The sequence below is a fragment of the Tubulanus polymorphus genome, unplaced genomic scaffold, assembly GCF_964204645.1.
Source record: "Tubulanus polymorphus unplaced genomic scaffold, tnTubPoly1.2 scaffold_77, whole genome shotgun sequence".
Taxonomy (NCBI): Eukaryota; Metazoa; Nemertea; class Palaeonemertea; order Tubulaniformes; family Tubulanidae; genus Tubulanus; species Tubulanus polymorphus.
This window is the reverse complement of record NW_027437483.1, coordinates 18,835-41,557: the sequence shown is the minus strand read 5'-3', so window position 1 is coordinate 41,557 and position 22,723 is coordinate 18,835. Positions and strand designations below refer to the sequence as shown.

At 45.5% G+C, this 22,723-nt stretch overlaps 3 protein-coding genes across 4 annotated transcripts; 2 read left to right on the top strand and 1 right to left on the bottom strand.

The window, feature by feature from the left end:
* The first annotated feature begins 92 nt into the window (after nt 1-92).
* Nucleotides 93-2,915, top strand: LOC141914685 (RING finger protein 37-like). Its single transcript, XM_074805944.1, has 2 exons — nt 93-312; nt 701-2,915. The coding sequence occupies exon 2, from the start codon at nt 1,158-1,160 to the stop codon at nt 2,913-2,915; it is 1,758 nt and encodes a 585-aa protein (XP_074662045.1). The 5' UTR covers nt 93-312; nt 701-1,157.
* Nucleotides 2,916-3,303: 388 nt separating this feature from the next.
* Nucleotides 3,304-10,773, bottom strand: LOC141914688 (uncharacterized). Its single transcript, XM_074805949.1, has 13 exons — nt 10,695-10,773; nt 7,924-8,000; nt 7,527-7,690; nt 7,207-7,448; nt 6,991-7,115; nt 6,184-6,399; nt 5,805-6,110; nt 5,677-5,729; nt 5,475-5,597; nt 5,007-5,126; nt 4,754-4,928; nt 3,965-4,118; nt 3,304-3,885 (listed from the first exon to the last, which is right to left on the bottom strand). The coding sequence occupies exons 1-13, from the start codon at nt 10,760-10,762 to the stop codon at nt 3,765-3,767; spliced, it is 1,944 nt and encodes a 647-aa protein (XP_074662050.1). The 5' UTR covers nt 10,763-10,773; the 3' UTR covers nt 3,304-3,764.
* A 3,192-nt stretch (nt 10,774-13,965) lies between these two features.
* On the top strand, nt 13,966-20,983 carry LOC141914687 (scoloptoxin SSD14-like). Of its 2 annotated transcripts, none has more exons than XM_074805947.1 (13): nt 13,966-14,043; nt 14,379-14,433; nt 14,509-14,733; nt 14,805-14,927; nt 15,012-15,109; nt 15,198-15,390; nt 15,497-15,660; nt 15,920-16,069; nt 17,096-17,250; nt 17,472-17,659; nt 17,850-18,090; nt 19,849-19,962; nt 20,159-20,983. In XM_074805947.1, the coding sequence occupies exons 1-13, from the start codon at nt 14,037-14,039 to the stop codon at nt 20,330-20,332; spliced, it is 1,887 nt and encodes a 628-aa protein (XP_074662048.1). In that variant the 5' UTR covers nt 13,966-14,036; the 3' UTR covers nt 20,333-20,983. The 2 variants fall into 2 exon arrangements, with proteins under 2 accessions (XP_074662048.1, XP_074662049.1); XM_074805948.1 differs by having other exon boundaries at nt 13,983-14,031.
* Nucleotides 20,984-22,723: the final 1,740 nt, after the last annotated feature.

The following is a 22,723-nucleotide window of genomic DNA, read 5'->3' as shown; positions in this document are numbered from 1 at the left end:
TCCGGCAACAAACCGTTACCATGGCAATTCACACCAGGCGGCGCCACCGGACACAAATTCAAATTCAATTCATATTTTATTGAACACGGTTATTGCTGCTACGAGTATTTTACACTATTTTATAGTAGTTCATAGTGTTTTCTGTATCTGTCGATAGTTGTAATCCTGAAAAAGGCGCTCGGCAACTTTTAATATATTAATAAATAGTTGGTTGAAAAGAAAGGTCCACCACCACCAAGTGTGATTGTGTTTCACATAAACTTTTCTTCTTCAGCAACAACCAACCAGTAGTTAGTTACCTAATCATTGGTGGTAAGCCTTTTATAATCGGATGGGCGTTTGTGAAAATATCCGATCGTGAAACTAAACCACAGACAGGTTACTGACTAATTACAACAAGCAGATGATGCGGGGATGGAGAGTTATAGGCCCTTCCACTGCACTGTACCGCATCATGGCTCACATTCTTTATTTTTAGATACAAATTCTTCTTCCTACGCTAGGCCTACTACAGGCTAGGCCTACTACAGGTTGGGCCTACTACAGGCTAGGCCTACTACAGGTTGGGCTAGTCCTGGATACCAGACATTGTTACGGTTCAGTCAATGGCTAGGCCAACACAGCTGTCGGGCCCGGAATTGAAAGGCAATCTTTCTTTTCTTCACTTCCTTAGCTTGATATTCTTAATCTGATTTTTCAGCTAAAAGACAAAGACGCACACGACAGAAGTGCAGGGCCTGGAGTGGATAGCCCTGTGTATGTGGAACTTTTAGTGGATAGTTGTGTGTGTGGAACTGTTAGTGGATAGCCCTGCCACGTGGGCGTGGAACTGTTAGTGGATAGCCCCGCTGCGCGTGTGGAACTGTTAGTGGATAGCCGCGCGTGTGTGTGGAACTGTTAGTGGATAGCCCTGCCACGTGTGTGTGGAACTGTTAGTGGATAGCCCTGCCACGTGTGTGTGGAACTGTTAGTGGATAGCCCCGCTGCGCGTGTGGAACTGTTAGTGGATAGCCCCGCTGCGCGTGTGGAACTGTTAGTGGATAGCCCCGCTGCGCGTGTGGAACTGTTAGTGGATAGCCCCGTTGCGCGTGTGGAACTGTTAGTGGATAGCCCCGCTGCGCGTGTGGAACTGTTTTAGTGTAAGGCAAAGTTGAGCAATGTCTATTAATTTTTGTGATGCGTTGTTTCAGCCTAGAATTCACTGCGATAAAATTAGTGCTGATAATTATGAATTAAAGAATTTAATTTCATCATCAGCAGCAGCAGCAGCGACAAACAGCCACCATCAAAACGGTTTCATGGTCGAGAGATTTATTAAATGTCCCGTTTCCGTGACGATTGAATTTCCTTGTACTATCGATATTCACCGGGTTATTATTGATTGTTGCGTCGGATCTCAAAAATCGACTGGATTTGAAATCTCAACGAGATCCGGTAAAATATCAAATCCATGGATTATATCGGAACAGACTGCGGCGCCCCCTACCCGCAAACAGACTGCAACGCCCCCTACCCGCAAACAGACTGCAGCGCCATCTACCTCAGGATTATTCCGGATTGTCGCAAGATTTCGTAACACATCAGAAAAAACTGTGATTAATTTCGAGAATGACCGATTTACACCGAGATTAAATCTACGATCGTATTCGAGCTGGTGGTCGCTACGGTTACCGATTATAGATACGGATATAAACAGTAGAAACAGTCGTGAAATAAACGCTTTAACAATACGCGTCGTTCAAACTTCAAACGGTTCAATTCCTGCTTTAAAACGATTGGCCGTTTTAGGTGAACCTTCAATTTCAAATCATCGAACATTGATTCAAACTATCGTCGATATTCATAATCAATTATTGCAGAGTTTACAACTCGCTGCTCCTCAACTCGCCGCTCCTCGGTCAGTGACGGTTACTGAAGAGAGTTGTACAAATTCGAAAACAACTCGCTCTAAAATAAACGATGATGAAATTCCTATAGACTTTCTCGATGAAATCACTTGTGACCTGATGACTATTCCTATGTTACTTCCCAGCGGTCATAATATAGATCAAACTACTTTAGAACGCATTATAAACGATGACAAGGTCAAAGGTCGTGTACCGAGCGACCCTTTCACAGGGGTCACTCTTACAGAAATCAATAAATGTATCCCTAATGGAAAATTGAAATCTAGAATCGATCAATTTCTATTGAAATCTGGTATATTTACGAGTTGTAGAACTGTAGGATCAATTTATGATGTTCATAACTTAAATTACTTGAATAAACTATCTGAAAATCAGACTTTGAGAACTCCAATCTCAACTCATAGAACTCCAATCTCAACTCATAGTACTCCAATCTCAACTCATAGAACTCCAATCTCAACTCATAGAACTCCAATCTCAACTCATAGAACTCCAATCTCAACTCATAGAACTCCAAGCTCAACTCATAGTACTCCAAGCTCAACTCATAGAACTCCAATCTCAACTCATAGAACTCCAATCTCAACTCATAGAACTCCAATCTCAACTCAGAGAACTGTAAGTTATGCTAGGAGTTGTCCACCAAGCTGCCCCTCGAGTTCTAAGAGTTCCAATGAGAGAAGTGCAAGCTCTGCTGAGTGTAAGATAGATGATGAAAGTTGTAAAAGTCAGTCTGAAATCAGTAATAAAAGGAAATTTGATTGTAGCATAGATTTATCAGTTTTATCAGGTTTACCTTCATATTTAACTAAACAACGCCCCCTGGCTGTGTGTAATAAAACTAGAAAATCATGCGTTATTTGTGATGAAAATATTGAGACGGCATCAAATGTGTATGAATTTCCTTGTAAACATTTTATCTGTAGAAATTGTGTTATTCAATCAAAAACATGTCATTTATGTAATTTGTCTTTTACTGCAAAACAAATTCAGAAAATAAATTTGTAATCTATTTATTGTAATATTGAAGTTCTCTTTTCTCTGAGCTCTCCACCCCCAACTATCAACAGAATATCCTGACAGTGGCAAGATTCTTTCTGCGCTTCTCCTGAGCTGCTTTCCATCCCCAACAATCAATAGTTTGAATCTGAATAAATTTGCAGAATTCAGCCCAAGTCAAGCCTTTAATCCCTTCTATTCGGCCCCTATCATAACTTTAGAGCTGCCTTCTACATCGTCTGCTATTATCCTCCCTATACAGCATCAGAACCACTGAATCCATTCCTCCATAGAATTTTCAATGAGATTTTTATAAATGAATAAAAAACAAACTGATTAAAACTGATAGAAAAGACGTTTATTTCAATATGAATCAATTTTACTGTTCAACAGCAGAAATTAAACACTAACTAAACTAAAATCAATCCAGTTGATTTCATTAATTATTACTACAGTAACTATAACTATCCTCAAACTAATTGGTTCAAAACATGAGGCTGATCCCGGTTCTCAGCTGTCACAGCGCTGCTGATCCCGGTTCTCAGCTGTCACAGCGCTGCTGATCCCGGTTCTCAGCTGTCACAGCACTGCTGATCCCGGTTCACAGCTCTCACAGCGCTGCTGATCCCGGTTCTCAGCTCTCACAGCGCTGCTGATCCCGGTTCTCAGCTCTCACAGCGCTGCTGATCCCGGTTCTCAGCTCTCACAGCGCTGCTGATCCCAGTTCTCAGCTGTCACAGCGCTGCTGATCCCGGTTCTCAGCTCTCACAGCGCTGCTGATCCCGGTTCTCAGCTCTCACAGCGCTGCTGATCCCGGTTCTCAGCTGTCACAGCGCTGCTGATCCCGGTTCTCAGCTCTCACAGTGCTGCTGATTCCAGGGCTGCTGATGATGGTAGTTGTTTATCTTCTATCTGCTGAATATTCAGTGATAATTCTTGTATAAGTTCTGATTTTCCATCGGCCAAAAGCTCTTTACATCTAAAAATCAAATACATTGTATTATAGAAATACAGTGTAATACTGAATGTAATACAGTGTAATATACGGTAATATTTACAGTTTTAAACGCTGTATTTGTTTCTCTGTGACGTCGTCCAATCTTAACATCGAATCACACGCTTTCTGTACGTCCATCTGCCTCTCGTTACTAAGCAACTGACTCCATTCAGACAACAATTCCTCACTTTCAAACAATGATTCCAGCAACTGATCTGAAAATAAACACAGGCGATGTTTGAGACTGAGGGGGAAGGTGGACTGTGACAGGGGGAGAGAGGCTGTCTGTAACGGGGGAGGGGGAGGCTGTCTGTAACGGGGGAGGATGTCTGTAACGGGGGAGGCTGTCTGTAAAGGGGGAGGGGGAGGCTGTCTGTAACGGGGGAGGGGGAGGCTGTCTGTAACGGGGGAGGATGTCTGTAACGGGGGAGGCTGTCTGTAAAGGGGGAGGGGGAGGGTAACGGGGGAGGATGTCTGTAACGGGGGAGGCTGTCTGTAAAGGGGGAGGGGGAGGCTGTCTGTAACTGGGGAGGATGTCTGTAACGGGGGAGACTGTCTGTAACGGGGGAGGATGTCTGTAACGGGGGAGGGGGAGGCTGTCTGTAACGGGGGAGGCTGTCTGTAACGGGGGAGGCTGTCTGTAAAGGGGGAGGGGGAGGCTGTCTGTAACGGGGGAGGCTGTCTGTAAAGGGGGAGGGGGAGGCTGTCTGTAACGGGGGAGGGGGAGGCTGTCTGTAACGGGGGAGGGGGAGGCTGTCTGTAACGGGGGAGGCTGTCTGTAAAGGGGGAGGGGGAGGCTGTCTGTAACGGGGGAGGCTGTCTGTAACGGGTGAGGGGAGATGAGACTAACCTTCATATTCAATGTATTGCTGTTGAGAAGCTGCTGATGTAGCTGGTGCCGCAGCTGGTATGTATATCTGATCAGTATTTATCTGGTGCCGAATTGCGTCTAATGAATTCGCTAAAATCTGATGCTGTTGTTTAAATGTATCCAAACGATGAATCACTGGTTCAAACCCTTCATCCTACAATATACACTAACCGATGATAACCCGCTGGCAAGTGAGGATAGCAGCAGGCTGTGGCGTGTGAGTAATACTTACTAATATCAGTAAATCGTTTAACAGTTTCACAGTTTGATTGACAGTTTCATTGTTTAAATCCCGCCTATCAGCGTCTGTTATACTCTGTTCTACTTGTTCCCAAACACTGTACAGTAATGACTATAAATAAAAACAGCAGGTATTTAGAGGGAGTGTGTGGGAGGCCGAGAGGAGTATTGGAGGGAGGTAGTGGGGAGTTAAGGGGAGTATTCGGAGGGAGGTAGAGGGGAGTAGAGAGGAGTATTCGGAGGGAGGTAGAGGGGGTGTGAGGGAGGTAGAGGGGTGGGGGGGGAGGGAGGGGTGTTGAGGTAGAGAGGTGGGGGAAGGTAGAGGGGGTGTGAGGGAGGTAGAGGGGTGGGGGGAGGGAGGGGTGTTGAGGTAGAGGGTGTTAAGGGAGGTAGAGGGGGTGTGAGGGAGGTTGAGGGGTGGGGGGAGGGAGGGGTGTTGAGGTAGAGAGGTAGTACGAACCATGGCGTGTTTCTCACGTAATTTCACTGATTTATCTAAGTTTAATCTCATATATCTCCACTGTACGTAACGACTGTAAATATTATCCAATTGTTTCCCGTTATATTTCTCATCTTTTTTAACCTGAAACAAAATTACCGTATAACATTAAGTATCCACGGTTACGCAACAATGACAATGCTCCATCCGACAATGGTTTTACCTTGGTTTTAGGAAGAGACGATTGTTTCGACGATTGTTTTAATGATGTAATACCTAAAATAAACAGGAATATGTATAATTAATGCGTGTAGCTGACACTGGTAAAACCTGCTGTACCTGTACACGCACCTGCTACTGCTGCTGCACCTGCTGTACCTGTACACGCACCTGCTACTGCTGCTGCTGCACCTGATCTCGATAAAACACTCGATTCTGATAAATCGATGCGATGAGTCGTCGATGATAAACTACCAATAGATGGCGTCGACGATATTCTAGTATTTCGTCTCGGTTTTAAATGTGATTTATTCGATAATATCGATTTTGATGCGAAACTAGAATCAGTTGCACCTGCTGCTGCTGCTGCTGCTGCTGCTGCTGCTGCTGCTGCTGGGGGTTTAGCTGATAAATATCTCGATTGTACAACTTTAAATTCTGAAATGATCAATAATGATGAATAGATTACGATGTTGTAATCAATCATCAAATCTCAGATTTCAATTCTTACGTTTCTTTTTTTTCTTCTTTCTAATAATTGAATCAGATATTTGAGAGTTAATTTCACTGATGTCGTCCGATCCAGCTTTCTGAGAATCTGCATCACTATCCGTAAATACACCAACCGCTCCTCCTGATGGTTCCCGTGACGACGACGACGCAACAATAGGACTAATAGCTTCTACATCCACCAATCGAGCGCTTGAATTCAAGTCTTTCGGTCCACCTGGTGATGAAAAATAGAACTTATTAACGCATGAACTAACACATGCCCTCTATAGTCAGATAGATGAACTAACACGCGCTCGCCCTCTATAGTTAGATAGATGAACTAACACGCGCTCGCCCTCTATAGTCAGATAGATGATCTAACACGCGCTCGCCCTCTATAGTCAGATAGATGATCTAACACGCGCTCGCCCTCTATAGTCAGATAGATGATCTAACACGCGCTCGCCCTCTATAGTCAGATAGATGATCTAACACGCGCTCGCCCTCTATAGTCAGATAGATGATCTAACACGCGCTCGCCCTCTATAGTCAGATAGATGAACTAACACGCGCTCGCCCTCTATAGTCAGATAGATGATCTAACACGCGCTCGCCCTCTATAGTCAGATAGATGATCTAACACGCGCTCGCCCTCTATAGTCAGATAGATGATCTAACACGCGCTCGCCCTCTATAGTCAGATAGATGAACTAACACGCGCTCGCCCTCTATAGTCAGATAGATGAACTAACACGCGCTCGCCCTCTATAGTCAGATAGATGAACTAACACGCGCTCGCCCTCTATAGTGAGATAGATGAACTAACCAGCTATTTGATCTTGACGAACGACTACAGGAGATTTAAATAAAGTCGATTGATCAGAGATTAAAACTTTAGGAACTTCATCTACAGAAATATGAGTCGCTTCAGCTGTATTACCAGTCATATACCTACAATACCAATACACAATACCGGTTAATCCTGGATTAATATACATCTACCAGCATGGTTAATCCTGGATTAATACGGTGGTATACTTACTGCTGTGACTGTTGTTTAAGATTACGCGTTACTACGCTCGGTGAATGGTTGATTATTTTCACCGGTGAATTGCTGTAACCGATGACGACATCTACTTCTGTTTGATTGTTGTGAATAGTTTGACGTGAAGCGTCTATGACGAGAGTAGAACCGGTCACCGAGCAGGCTGCGGCGATTGAGGAGCACGCTGCGGCAGTCGACGGTGAACTGTGTTTAATTAACTCCGATTCACGATGTGACAGCTGACAATCAATCAATATATACACATCAATCGTATTAAATAAGGCGACACCCACTCGCATTAATTAACCAATACAAACCTGTGGTAAAAATGAGACATCACCCGTCGAGTCGTCAGAGACATCTAGTGGTGTAATTTCAGACTGTTGTTGCCGTGGTAATGACGTTGTCAGTTTCGTTTTACGCGGAGTTTGTTTACGAGGTAAACTCTGTTCCATATCATCGGTTCCTGTCATATCACCAGCTAAAAATAGATCAACAATCACAGCTCAATCACCGCCAGCTCGATCACAGCACGATCACAGGTCGATCACAACTCGATCACAGGTCGATCACAACTCGATCACAGGTCGATTACAACTCGATCACAGGTCGATCATAGGTCGATCACAACTCGATCACAGGTCGATTACAACTCGATCACAGGTCGATCACAGGTCGATCAAAACATGGATTGAATATGGATGTTGTTTTTACCTCGTTCGAAACTGTTTGACATAAAACTTTTATCTGGTGAAGTTATCAAAACATGTCCTTGTTTTATTGCGGTCTTCCTGTATAAATAAACAAACAGACGGTGAGACAAAACGAAACAACCAGTAGGGGGAGTAGGAGCTGGATAGGTTACTGAGACAGGAGAGGGAGTAGGGGGGAGTAGGGGGAGTAGGAGCTGGATAGGTTACTGAGACAGGAGAGGGAGTAGGGGGGAGTAGGAGCTGGATAGGTTACTGAGACAGAAGAGGGAGTAGGGGGAGTAGGGGGAGTAGGAGCTGGATAGGTTACTGAGACAGGAGAGGGAGTAGGGGGAGTAGGAGCTGGATAGGTTACTGAGACAGGAGAGGGAGTAGGGGGAGTAGGAGCTGGATAGGTTACTGAGACAGAAGAGGGAGTAGGGGGAGTAGGGGGAGTAGGAGCTGGATAGGTTACTGAGACAGGAGAGGGAGTAGGGGGGAGTAGGAGCTGGATAGGTTACTGAGACAGAAGAGGGAGTAGGGGGAGTAGGGGGGAGTAGGAGCTGGATAGGTTACTGAGACAGGAGAGGGAGTAGGGGGGAGTAGGAGCTGGATAGGTTACTGAGACAGGAGAGGGAGTAGGGGGAGTAGGAGCTGGATAGGTTACTGAGACAGGAGAGGGAGTAGGGGGGAGTAGGAGCTGGATAGGTTACTGAGACAGGAGAGGGAGTAGGGGGGAGTAGGGGGGAGTAGGAGCTGGATAGGTTACTGAGACAGGAGAGGGAGTAGGGGGGAGTAGGAGCTGGATAGGTTACTGAGACAGGAGAGGGAGTAGGGGGGAGTAGGGGGAGTAGGAGCTGGATAGGTTACTGAGACAGGAGAGGGAGTAGGGGGAGTAGGGTGGAGTAGGAGCTGGATAGGTTACTGAGACAGGAGAGGGAGTAGGGGGAGTAGGGGGGAGTAGGAGCTGGATAGGTTACTGAGACAGGAGAGGGAGTAGGGGGAGTAGGAGCTGGATAGGTTACTGAGACAGGAGAGGGAGTAGGGGGGAGTAGGAGCTGGATAGGTTACTGAGACAGGAGAGGGAGTAGGGGGGAGTAGGGTGGAGTAGGAGCTGGATAGGTTACTGAGACAGGAGAGGGAGTAGGGGGGAGTAGGAGCTGGATAGGTTACTGAGACAGGAGAGGGAGTAGGGGGAGTAGGAGCTGGATAGGTTACTGAGACAGGAGAGGGAGTAGGGGGAGTAGGAGCTGGATAGGTTACTGAGACAGGAGAGGGAGTAGGGGGGAGTAGGAGCTGGATAGGTTACTGAGACAGGAGAGGGAGTAGGGGGGAGTAGGGTGGAGTAGGAGCTGGATAGGTTACTGAGACAGGAGAGGGAGTAGGGGGGAGTAGGAGCTGGATAGGTTACTGAGACAGGAGAGGGAGTAGGGGGGAGTAGGAGCTGGATAGGTTACTGAGACAGGAGAGGGAGTAGGGGGGAGTAGGGGGAGTAGGAGCTGGATAGGTTACTGAGACAGAAGAGGGAGTAGGGGGGAGTAGGAGCTGGATAGGTTACTGAGACAGGAGAGGGAGTAGGGGGGAGTAGGGGGAGTAGGAGCTGGATAGGTTACTGAGACAGGAGAGGGAGTAGGGGGGAGTAGGGGGAGTAGGAGCTGGATAGGTTACTGAGACAGGAGAGGGAGTAGGGTGGAGTAGGGTGGAGTAGGGGGGAGTAGGGGGGAGTAGGAGCTGGATAGGTTACTGAGACAGGAGAGGGAGTAGGGGGGAGTAGGAGCTGGATAGGTTACTGAGACAGGAGAGGGAGTAGGGGGGAGTAGGAGCTGGATAGGTTACTGAGACAGGAGAGGGAGTAGGGGGGAGTAGGAGCTGGATAGGTTACTGAGACAGGAGAGGGAGTAGGGGGGAGTAGGAGCTGGATAGGTTACTGAGACAGGAGAGGGAGTAGGGGGGAGTAGGGGGGAGTAGGAGCTGGATAGGTTACTGAGACAGGAGAGGGAGTAGGGGGGAGTAGGGGGAGTAGGAGCTGGATAGGTTACTGAGACAGGAGAGGGAGTAGGGGGGAGTAGGGGGAGTAGGAGCTGGATAGGTTACTGAGACAGGAGAGGGAGTAGGGGGGAGTAGGAGCTGGATAGGTTACTGAGACAGGAGAGGGAGTAGGGGGGAGTAGGAGCTGGATAGGTTACTGAGACAGGAGAGGGAGTAGGGGGGAGTAGGAGCTGGATAGGTTACTGAGACAGGAGAGGGAGTAGGGTGGAGTAGGGGGAGTAGGAGCTGGATAGGTTACTGAGACAGAAGAGGGAGTAGGGGGGAGTAGGAGCTGGATAGGTTACTGAGACAGAAGAGGGAGTAGGGGGAGTAGGGGGGAGTAGGAGCTGGATAGACTGGGCATATTACATTTTTATGGCACACTAAGTGGGAAATGCGTTTGACGGTCACCAGGTTCTGGCATATTATTGTAGATTATTGTAGAGAGCTCGTGTGGAATCAGGGATCGCGATATAGTGTTTGCACTAAAGTTCTCTGCGAAGTTGGAGCTGATGCTGCTGCTGCTGCTGCTGCTGCTGCTGCTGCTGGTTGGTGCTGTTGCTGCTGCTGAGTCACTCAATGAACTCAAAACAACTTGTTCTAACTAAGTACTATTCTTAGTGCTATAATAAAAGATACAATGATCGATAGTGGGAGTGTCAGTCACCTCCACTTGAACAAGTCGTGATCCCCCGAGAGATGAGAGTCACTCCCTACACGAGTTCACCCCCCTCCCCTCAGTCTCTTTAGTAAAACCAGTAATTTTACCTGCGAGTTCCAGCTTTAACTTGTTGCGCTGATTTATAATTAGGAGTTTTTGCCGCTCTGGAATTCATCTTTCAATCAAATTCAAATGACCGCCATTTAATGGTTATCACTAAACGCCGGCGCCGGTCGACTACTTGTTGAATAAAGTTTAATTTGATTTTGAAATCAGACTTTGACGGTTGGCTTTAAGTTCGCACTGTTAACCTACTTCCGGACATGAGCAATGGCGGCTCATCGAACATTATCGTCTACTGAAGCTAATCATCTGATTTTAGACGCGTTAAATTCAGATGATGACGATGATACAGATACAGATGACGAGGAGAGTGAAGAGGAGACTATGGCAAGTGAAGATATAGAGGAGCCGGCTGATAATGCGGCCACGGCGGGAGAAGGAATGTCTGAATCCGAGTCACCGGATGATGAAGCCGGATGGAGTGATGTGAAGTATGACGATCCAGGTCCTGATATTCTCTGGTTTAATCCACCCAATCAGAGCGGACCTCGCAATCTCTCACAGTTTAACCATCAATCCTCCAGTATCGATTACTTTAAATTGCTTTTCACGGTTGAAATAGTGAGTGAAATTGTTTCAGAAATAAACCGTTACGCGGATGAGAAAATCAATACTGTTAATCTGAGCGCATATTCACGGTTTAAACAATGGAAACCGACAGATACAGCAGAGTTTTATCGGTTTCTAGGCGTTGTATTGAATATGGGTATAATCCGTCTGCCGCCTGGAATCGATTCTTACTGGTCGCAGAAATGGTCGCAGAAAGTTCCGTTTTTTGGAGATGTGATTTCGGCGAGTCGGTTTTATTTACTGTATCACACAACGCTGCATGTGTGTCACTCGGACCCCGCGTTATCTGATAATAATAAAATAACGTCGTTAATTTCGAAACTAGTCGCGAACTTTCAGAAATATTACACGCCATACGAGGAAATCGCGGTTCAGGACTCTCTAATCGGATTTAAAGGTCGCGTTGCATTCAAGGTTTCGAGATCCCGTAAACCGAATAAATGGGGTTTATCGCTGAAAACACTGGCGTGTCCCCATACGGGCTACCTGCTGAACGCTATCCTAGATTGTGGTAGTCATGACGATGATCGACTCGTCGAACCGGGACTAACGAAATCAGCGCAAACAGTCATCGATATAGTGAGCGCGTATTCCAATAGAGGGCAGCACATATACTGCGATCGGATGAATAGTAGTATCGCATTAGCTGAAAACTTATACGCGAAAGGTTACCATTTAACGGGAGCGATAAACTTAAACTCGCGGGGAATCCCGAAACAGGCTCGAGATACGAGAAACATGAAACGCGGGAATATCACAGCGTTTCGTAGAGGAAACATTCTCATATTAAACTGGATGGATAAACATTTATATACAATGATCAGTACTAGGAATAAAGGAGATGAAACGATGAAGGATAGAGTTAAAGGTGGACGTACTCCGGCTAAAGGTATCACTAGACCGACTACTATCATAGACTACGATAGAAACACTTCTTCTCTCGAATTATTCGATCATTACAATAAATTTTACAACCCTTCCACAAAGAATATTAAATGGTGGAAGAAAGTGTTTTTCTGGCTACTCGAGGCGTCTGTAACTAATGCTTTCGTTTTACGCAAGTTGAAATTTGGAGACGACCAAAGATGTTTCACATTGTTAAAATTCCGCGAAGAATTAGTCGTAGATCTGGTCAAAAACGGAAACCCTGCTCCTGCAGTAAAAAGGAAAGCGTTGTCAGGGGATGCGGGGGCGTTAGAACGTTTAAATGATTGTTTCCACGCTATCGGTCACCGGCCCAGACGCAGCAGACAATGTCGTGTTTGTAGTGATCGTAGTAACGGTAACAGACGTGATTCCACTTATTATTGCGCAACATGTTCCGATCAACCAACTCTTCACCTCGGGGAATGTTTCAATAAATACCATCAACTTCACAATTATAGAAATAATATGAAATAATACGTTGTATTTGTATTTGACACTAGTATAATGACAATAGTATGAATAAATATTATTAATATACTGTTTAAAATCAATGAACATTGTTTGTGTATTACATATATCTAAGAGTTACAGTGGAACCTCATTACAACAACGGACCTCGTTATAACGAGGTTCAGTCGGACCCGATGATACGAATCGCAAGATGTCTCCGTTACCTCATGTTCACATGAAACGTGGCCCAAACCAGATAGACTTATTTGGAAAATCTTGGAATGTCCCTGATTCTCAACTCAGCCCTAACGGTACGGAGATTTTTGATTCTCAACTGAGCCCAACGCTACGGAGATCCCTGATTCTTAACTCAGCCCCAACGGTACGGAGATCCCTGATTCTCAACTCCGCCCCAACGGTACGGAGATCCCTGATTCTTAACTCAGCCCCAACGCTACGGAGATCCCTGATTCTCAACTCAGCCCTAACGCTACGGAGATCCCTGATTCTTAACTCAGCCGCAACTCTACGGAGATCCCTGATTCTTAACTCGGCCCTAACGCTACGGAGATCCCTGATTCTCAACTCGGCCCCAACGCTACGGAGATCCCTGATTCTTAACTCGGCCCCAACGCTACGGAGATCCCTGATTCTCAACTCAGCCCCAACGCTACGGAGATCCCTGATTCTCAACTCAGCCCCAACGCTACGGAGATCCCTGATTCTCAACTCGGCCCCAACGGTACGGAGATCCCTGATTCTCAACTCAGCCCCAACGGTACGGAGATCCCTGATTCTCAACTCAGCCCTAACGCTACGGAGATCCCTGATTCTCAACTCGGCCCCAACGGTACAGAAATCTTTACTAAAACTGTCTCAACTCGGTGAAATATTTGCAATTTTCTCAACGCTAAAACATTGTCAACTCTAAATCAAAAAGTGCAACAATAGACACTGTATATATAGCCTACTGAACGTCGACAAATTTCACATTGAGGACAAATATCTTCAAATAACTGAATAAAAGAACAAGGTTTATTAACATACAATATGAGTTGAGAATCTATTTAACTGGCTGTGCTGTATGTTCACAACCGCTGTGTTATTTTGTAATTTCTAGTGCAAAATGGCTAAAAATATTTGAATTGATTTCCATGAAAAGCACTTTTTAAGGTTATTTATGTTGTCACTAAAGTGACTGTAAAATTAAATTAGCTTTTGTGATTGTGTGCACGTGACCAAGAACACTAAACTTGAGAAAAACGGGCACATAATAACCGGTTATATATATACAAATAACTCTTTGATTGTAAAGTTACTCCAGGAGTAGAAGGTCTTAGAGGAGAAATTGACTTGAAGGATCAAGATATTTCAGTAAGATGAAAGGTAATAGTTATATATATATATTACAGCTATAAAATAACATTAAGCTTTACTAAAACTGTCTCAGCTAAAAACTGGTGGTTGCGAAATAATGATGTGGTCATTTATAATACAGCGCAAGGCTCCTCGCGCCGCAGTCAGTCGCGGGTCCGGACTGTCGGGCATGGAATCGCCCATGGATTCGCGAGTGAGGCGCGGGTCCGGACTGTCGGGCATGTAATCGCCCATGGATTCGCGACTGAGGCGCGGGTCCGGACTGTCGGGCATGGAATCGCCCATGGATCCGATCCTCGTGCTTTTGATATTTCGAAATTTAAAAACTGTTTTATTCATTTTAGCTGCTACATCATATAGCGAGGATGTTCTTATTATTGATGATGACAACGAAAAAAGGTAAAACAATTTAACGGTTTTTTAATTGTTTTTGAAAGTTTTGTTATATTTTTTCCGTGTTTTTAAATCTTGCAGTAATTCGACATCTCAGTGCGGGTCAGGTGTACTTTTCGGGTTATGTGTATGCGTAGGATTAGCTGCAATCCTTGGACTAGTTTTCGGTTTGATGCCCCAATTTCACACCCAACCCGCCACCACCCAACCCGCCACCACCCAACCTGTAAAATGTGATGGATCGATGAAATCGTATTCGAAAGCTACAGTTGTAACTGATGCTGATATTTGTTCAAGTCTCGGCGTGTAAGTATTATAATATTGTTTGTATGTAGGTTCGAACAGATCGCGTTCACTTGTTTCTGTTTTCATTTCAGTGAGATTCTAAAACGTGGTGGTTCAGCTGTTGATTCTGCTATCACTACTGATTTATGTTTAGGTTTAGCTAATTCTCACAGTACTGGTTTAGGAGGAGGTTTCTTCATGATTTATTATCACAGGTTAGTTTTTAAGATCCACTCAACGCCCCACCCCCTACCCTCCCCCTTTCCCTCCCCTGAGTCTAAAACGTGAAATTCTTTCAGGGCTTCCAAGAAGTTCTATGCGCTTGATTCCCGTGAGGTGGCGCCACAAGCGGCTACTGAAGACATGTATGTCGATAATCCTCAAGATTCAACCTTAGGTAAAACAATAATGCAGCTCCCGGGTAGTTAGGGACCAGTTCCACAATATGTGGATCCGGTCCCCTTGTATTTGGTTTTTGTTGTTAGGTGGGAAGTCAGTCGCTGTACCGGGAGTTGTTTCCGGATATTGGTCAGCTCATCAGAAATTCGGAGTGTTGAAATGGGAAGATCTATTTCAACCAATCATTAAACTCTGTAATGAAGGAATTCCGATGACGGAAGCGACTTTCTTAGCAGCGCAATTAAAACTAACCGACATCAACAGTAATCCATATATGAAGTAAGTATTCAATCTAGGTGTTCACATTCATCGTTTCGATTGATTGATTGATTGCTTGATTGATTGCTTGATTGATTTATTAATTGATTATTTGTCTGATTGTAAGGGCGACGTTCATTAACCCCAAAACCGGTCAACTTTACAAAATTGGTGAAAAAATAAAACGACCAATTTTAGCAGAAACGATGAAACGAATTTCAAAAGAAGGAGCGGCAACATTTTATAACGGATCATTAGCTGATGACGTCATAGCAGATCTAAACGAATATTGTGAGTAGATACCCGGGTTCAGGAGCTCGATTCATCTTCGCGTCCTGCTCCTTACCCGGGTTCAGGAGCTCGATCCATCCTCGCGTCCTGCTCCTTACCCGGGTTCAGGAGCTCGATCCATCCTCGCGTCCTACTCCTTACCCGGTTCAGGAGCTCGATCCATCCTCGCGTCCTGCTCCTCACCCGGTTCAGGAGCTCGATCCATCCTCGCGTCCTGCTCCTTACCCCGGTTCAATAACTGTTAATGTTTATATTTTAGCATCAATTATAACTAAAGATGATTTAAGTGATTATTACCCTAAGTGGCGAACTGCTCTATCTGTTCAACTCGATTATGGTCTAACAGTTAATTCTCTACCTCCTCCGTCATCTGGTGCTATTGTTGGTCATATACTCAGTATATTAGATGGTATGTAATGACACCACTGTCTGTGTGTCTGTGTGTCTGTTTGTGTGTCTGTGTGTCTGTGTGTGTGTCTGTGTGTCTGTGTGTCTGTTTGTGTGTCTGTGTGTCTGTGTGTCTGTCTGTCTGTCTGTGTGTGTGTGTCTGTCTGTCTGTGCGTCTGTCTGTGTGTCTGTCTGTGTGTCTGTCTGTCTGTGTGTGTCTGTCTGTCTGTGTGTCTGTCTGTGTGTCTGTCTGTCTGTCTGTCTGTGTGTCTGTCTGTCTGTGTGTCTGTCTGTCTGTGTGTGTCTGTCTGTCTGTCTGTCTGTGCGTCTGTCTGTCTGTGTGTGTGTGTGTGTGTGTCTGTCTGTCTGTGTGTCTGTGTGTCTGTGTGTGTCTGTCTGTGTGTGTCTGTGTGTGTCTGTGTGTGTGTCTGTCTGTGTGTGTGTCTGTCTGTCTGTGTGCGTGTGTGTGTCTGTCTGTCTGTCTGTGTGTCTGTCTGTCTGTGTGTGTCTGTCTGTGTCTGTCTGTGTGTGTGTGTCTGTCTGTGTGTGTGTCTGTGTGTGTCTGTCTGTGTGTGTGTGTGTGTCTGTCTGTCTGTGTGTCTGTCTGTCTGTGTGTGTCTGTCTGTGTGTCTGTCTGTCTGTGTGTGTGTCTGTGTGCGTGTCTGTCTGTGTGTGTGTCTGTCTGTCTGTCTGTGTGTGTGTGTGTGTGTCTGTCTGTCTGTGTGTCTGTCTGTCTGTCTGTGGGTGTGTCTGTCTGTCTGTCTGTCTGTGTGTCTGTCTGTGTGTGTGTCTGTCTGTGTGTCTGTCTGTGTGTGTGTGTGTGTGTGTGTCTGTGTGTGTGTGTGTGTGTGTGTCTGTGTCTGTCTGTGTGTGTGTGTGTCTGTGTCTGTGTGTGTGTGTGTGTGTGTGTGTGTGTGTGTGTGTGTGTGTGTGTGTGTGTGTGTGTGTGTGTGTGTGTGTGTCTGTGTGTCTGTGTGTCTGTCTGTCTGTCTGTCTGTCTGTCTGTCTGCAGCTCACACTTACTGTATCTATAGTATATTATCTATAGGTTATCAATATAAACCTGGATATTTAACCAGACGCGTAACACTGAATCAAACAGAGAGACAGACTTTATTCTACCATAGATTTATTGAAGCGATGAAGTTTGGATATGCAGCGAGGTCAGAACTTGGTGATGAAGATTTCGTTCCCAATAAACAGGTAATGTGCTGTCGGATACCCGCGTGTGCGGTGTGTATTGGTCTAATACCCGCGTGTGCGGCGTGTATTGGTCAGATACCCGCGTGTGCGGCGTGTATTGGTCAAATACCCGCGTGTGCGGTGTGCATTGGTCGGATACCCGCGTGTGCGGTGTGTATTGGTCAAATACCCGCGTGTGCGGTGTGTATTGTTATGTATTGTTTTTTAAAATCTGATTTCAGTTAGTGAACAATCTAACGTCTCAATCTTACGCAACATTTCATAGAAATCTGATTTCTGATAATACAACGCATGAACCTTCATTTTATGGAAATCAGACATCTAAACTGGATCAGACCGGTACATCACATTTCTCAATAGTCGCCCCTAATGGAGACGCGGTCGCTTTGACTTCAACTATTAATTTCTAGTAAGTAATAATTATCTAAGTTCTTATTATTGGAGTTCTACTAATCTACATCTAAGTTTCACTGACCTACATCTGAGTTCCACTAATCTACATCTGAGTTCTACTGATCTACATCTGAGTTCCACTGATCTACATCTTTGATATTAATTCCCTCAATTGAGTTATTTTATTTGTAATTTTCTCATTTCAGTTTTGGATCTAAAACGATGGGCAATCGAACAAATATAATATTCAATAATGAAATGGATGATTTCTCGACCCCGAATCAGACTAATGGATTCGGATTCGCTCCGTCCGAGTCTAATTATATCGAGCCTGGAAAACGACCGATGTCTTCAATGTCACCTACGATTGTGACAGACTATAATGGTGATGTTGTCGATACTTTAGGTGCTTCCGGTGGAAGTAAAATCATATCTTCAATAGTTCAGGTAAGAACCACTTCTCCATTTGCCTGACCACCTGCCTGACCACCTGCCTGACCACCTGCCTGACCACCTACCAGACCACCTGCCTGACCACCTGCCTGACCACCTGCCTGACCACCTGCCTGACCACCTGCCTGACCACCTACCTGACCACCTACCAGACCACCTGCCTGACCACCTGCCTGAACACCTGCCTGACCACCAGCCTGACCACCTGCCAGACCACCTACCAGACCACCTACCAGACCACCTGCCTGACCACCTGCCAGACCACCTACCTGACCACCTGCCTGACCACCTGCCTGAACACCTGCCTGACCACCAGCCTGACCACCTGCCAGACCACCTACCAGACCACCTACCTGACCACCTGCCTGACCACCTGCCTGACCACCTACCTGACCACCTGCCAGACCACCTGCCTGACCACCTGCCTGACCACCTGCCTGACCACCTGCCTGACCACCTACCTGACCACCTGCCTGACCACCTGCCTGACCACCTACCAGACCACCTACCAGACCACCTACCAGACCACCTACCAGACCACCTACCTGACCACCTACCAGACCACCTACCAGACCACCTACCAGACCACCTACCTGACCACCTGCCTGACCACCTACCAGACCACCTGCCTGACCACCTGCCAGACCACCTACCTGACCACCTGCCTGACCACCTGCCTGACCACCTACCTGACCACCTGCCAGACCACCTGCCTGACCACCTGCCTGACCACCTGCCTGACCACCTGCCTGACCACCTACCTGACCACCTGCCTGACCACCTGCCTGACCACCTACCAGACCACCTACCAGACCACCTACCAGACCACCTACCTGACCACCTGTCTGACCACCTACCAGACCACCTACCAGACCACCTACCAGACCACCTACCTGACCACCTACCTGACCACCTGCCTGACCACCTGCCTGACCACCTACCAGACCACCTACCAGACCACCTACCAGACCACCTACCAGACCACCTGCCTGACCACCTACCAGACCACCTACCTGACCACCTACCAGACCACCTACCTGACCACCTACCAGACCACCTACCAGACCACCTACCTGACCACCTGCCTGACCACCTACCAGACCACCTGCCTGACCACCTACCAGACCACCTACCAGACCACCTACCTGACCACCTACCAGACCACCTACCTGACCACCTACCAGACCACCTACCAGACCACCTACCTGACCACCTGCCTGACCACCTACCAGACCACCTACCTGACCACCTGCCTGACCACCTACCAGACCACCTACCTGACCACCTGCCTGACCACCTGCCTGACCACCTGCCAGACCACCTACCTGACCACCTGCCTGACCACCTGCCTGACCACCTGCCTGACCACCTGCCTGACCACCTACCAGACCACCTACCAGACCACCTACCAGACCACCTACCAGACCACCTACCAGACCACCTGCCTGACCACCTGCCTGACCACCTGCCTGACCACCTACCAGACAACCTACCTGACCACCTGCCTGACCACCTGCCTGACCACCTGCCTGACCACCTGCCTGACCACCTACCAGACCACCTACCTGACCACCTGCCTGACCACCTGCCAGACCACCTACCAGACCACCTACCTGACCACCTGCCTGACCACCTGCCTGACCACCTACCTGACCACCTGCCTGACCACCAGCCTGACCACCTACCTGACCACCTGCCCGGACCACCTCTCTTCTCAACACAAGGTTTGATCGGATTGAACTGATTTTTCAGACATTAGCGCAGACTCTGTGGCTCGGTAAATCAGTGAAAGAAAGCGTTGATTCTCCCCGTTTGCACCACCAATGGATTCCAAACAATGTCACCTATGAGGAGAAATTTGATGAGGTATGAATTTCGATGAAGTCGATCGTCACATTTCCCAAGTTGTCTCTATTTTTGGTCCTAACTTGTATTTCTAATTTTAACTTACTTTGTATAGGTCGATCATATCGCTCTACTGTACGACTTGGCGAGCTGTATCTATCCGATAACCAGTATCAGTATCTCTCATTGTAACCTTTTCGTTATTGATTTATTTCAGAATATTCGTGATAGACTTAAAGAATTAGGTCATGAGTTTGTGAAATTGAAAGGAAGAGGAGCTGTAGTACAAGCAATACATAGACGCCTTCACAGCCACCACAAACTGAAATCATATCTATTAGATGCTTATTCTGATCCTAGAAAGGGAGGCTGTCCGCGCGGTATCAATTAAATAGAGGCTGTCCGCGCGGTATCAATTAAATAGAGGCCTTCACAGCCACCACAAACTGATATCATATCTATTAGATGCTTATTCTGATCCTAGAAAGGGAGGCTGTCCGCGCGGTATCAATTAAATAGAGGCTGTCCGCGCGGTATCAATTAAATAGAGGCCTTCACAGCCACCACAAACTGATATCATATCTATTAGATGCTTATTCTGATCCTAGAAAGGGAGGCTGTCCGCGCGGTATCAATTAAATAGAGGCTGTCCGCGCGGTATCAATTAAATAGAAGCTGTCCGCGCGGTATCAATTAAATAGAGGCCTTCACAGCCACCACAAACTGATATCATATCTATTAGATGCTTATTCTGATCCTAGAAAGGGAGGCTGTCCGCGCGGTATCAATTAAATAGAGGCTGTCCGCGCGGTATCAATTAAATAGAGGCTGTCATCGCGGTATCAATTAAATAGAGGCTGTCATCGCGGTATCAACTAAATATTCGGTTATTGAGATCATTTTATTCAATGATATTTTTATTCATTATGTTTAATATGTTTAATGTTTAATATTGTTTTAACATTTTATGTTTAATATTTTAACGATTAACATGACAAATATTCAATTAAGATTTAGATTAATAAACACTATTTAAACTTCAGTGAATTGTTGAATACTTAAGAATCACTCTCCTTGAGGAATCACTCTCCTTGAGGAATCACTCTCCTTGAGGAATCACTCTCCTTGAGGAATCACTCTTCTTGAGGAATCAGCGGAGGTTTCAATACAATCTACTTTTTGACTTTCGAGTTTTCACACTAACCACAACCTAAATAGGCTACAGTGTGTTTCATAAAATGCGCAACCTCTGAACAATCAACTAATCACGGCTTTACTGTTAAATTCAATTGATGATATTGATTAGTGTTTTTGATCTAATTAAGAAATAATAGAATCGCCCATAAATGTTTGCTTCAACGTACAAAATTATATTACCAAACTGACCCTATATGAGAACCATGTCGGCAAATCGGTACATCTTTGCGAGATCTTCGACAAAGGTTTGGAATTGCGGCCGCGATAAACTAGAGTAGCTCAATGAATTCGGACTCATTCGTTCTTCTTTTCGTATTGTGAGATTTTACCGGACAACCGATTTCTGATTGGTGAATGATGCAGTTTACCCGTTACTTGACCCAAACCAAATAAATAGTACAGTAATTAATGATTTATTGATAACTTATAATTATCGCAGATTTTAGCCGTGTGACTAATCTGGACCGGCAAGTGCTGCCCCTAAATCTATCGTTAACGCTAAATAAATGAACTAACAAGTCTGAACGATATTCCTCCTGCGGCGCGCGAGTAATTAGTTAGTTCACACATTCACCGTCAACGATATTTATAGGGGCAGCACTAGTTAGTTGAGATTTCACACGTCTCGATATTCCTACTGTGGCATGCGAATAAAACATTGCCACCAAAATGATGCCATTCATCTGAAATTTGTAATTGAATTGATGCTTATGTTTCACTGAGATATATTTTTTTTAACTTGAATAATGGTAGTTTGAATTACTGTTTATATAGCCACTAGAATTCTTTAGTTCGTCAGGAATTGAATTAAACATGGACTATAAATCGTAGAGTCGATATCAAGGACTCAAGAGTACACGAATTAACATATCACGTGTATCACCTTTTACGGATTCTATTCGAGATGAGTCATGATTGAAAACAATTTAACAAGCAATTTTTTTGTGATAAAATTCGAATTCCTCTTTTTATTGATAGTTATTTACAAATCAACGCCGAGATTGACGGTTCAGTTAATCGAAAGGATAAATCATATTTAGGATGAATCAAAGAAAATTGATGATTATAGCTGAAGGTACATGTTTTATAAGGAGACCCTATATCTTATATCCTAAAGAGATCTCGATATATTTCACCCTCTTCTATCCCTTGATGCGGCCGGCCGCGTAGACTTTGTCTCACTAGTTGCGCATAAAAAACGATTCGCTTCTCTTTGTACCACTAGTGAATATGTCGTAACTTCAGATTAAAAAACACTGTTTGAAAAAATTGGTCATAGAACTGAATAGGGCCACGTCAAGAATTCGATTAAGACATCACAGTCGAATCATAAATTAAAGTCTCTTTATATATCAGTAGAAGGCATACGATGAGCAGTAAATCAATCATATTTACAAACTCGATCAGTCGGCACAGTTCAGTAGCCTAGTGGTTAGCGATCACGGCTGCCACGGTGCGGGTCGCAGGATAGAATCCTTCTGAGAGCTTTTTGGGCCGGCGAGGTGTTGATAAAATGATTGCAAGGGTTGTTTTAAGATACGATAATCTAACCAAAACCTTTGCTACATAGAATAATGATGCTATT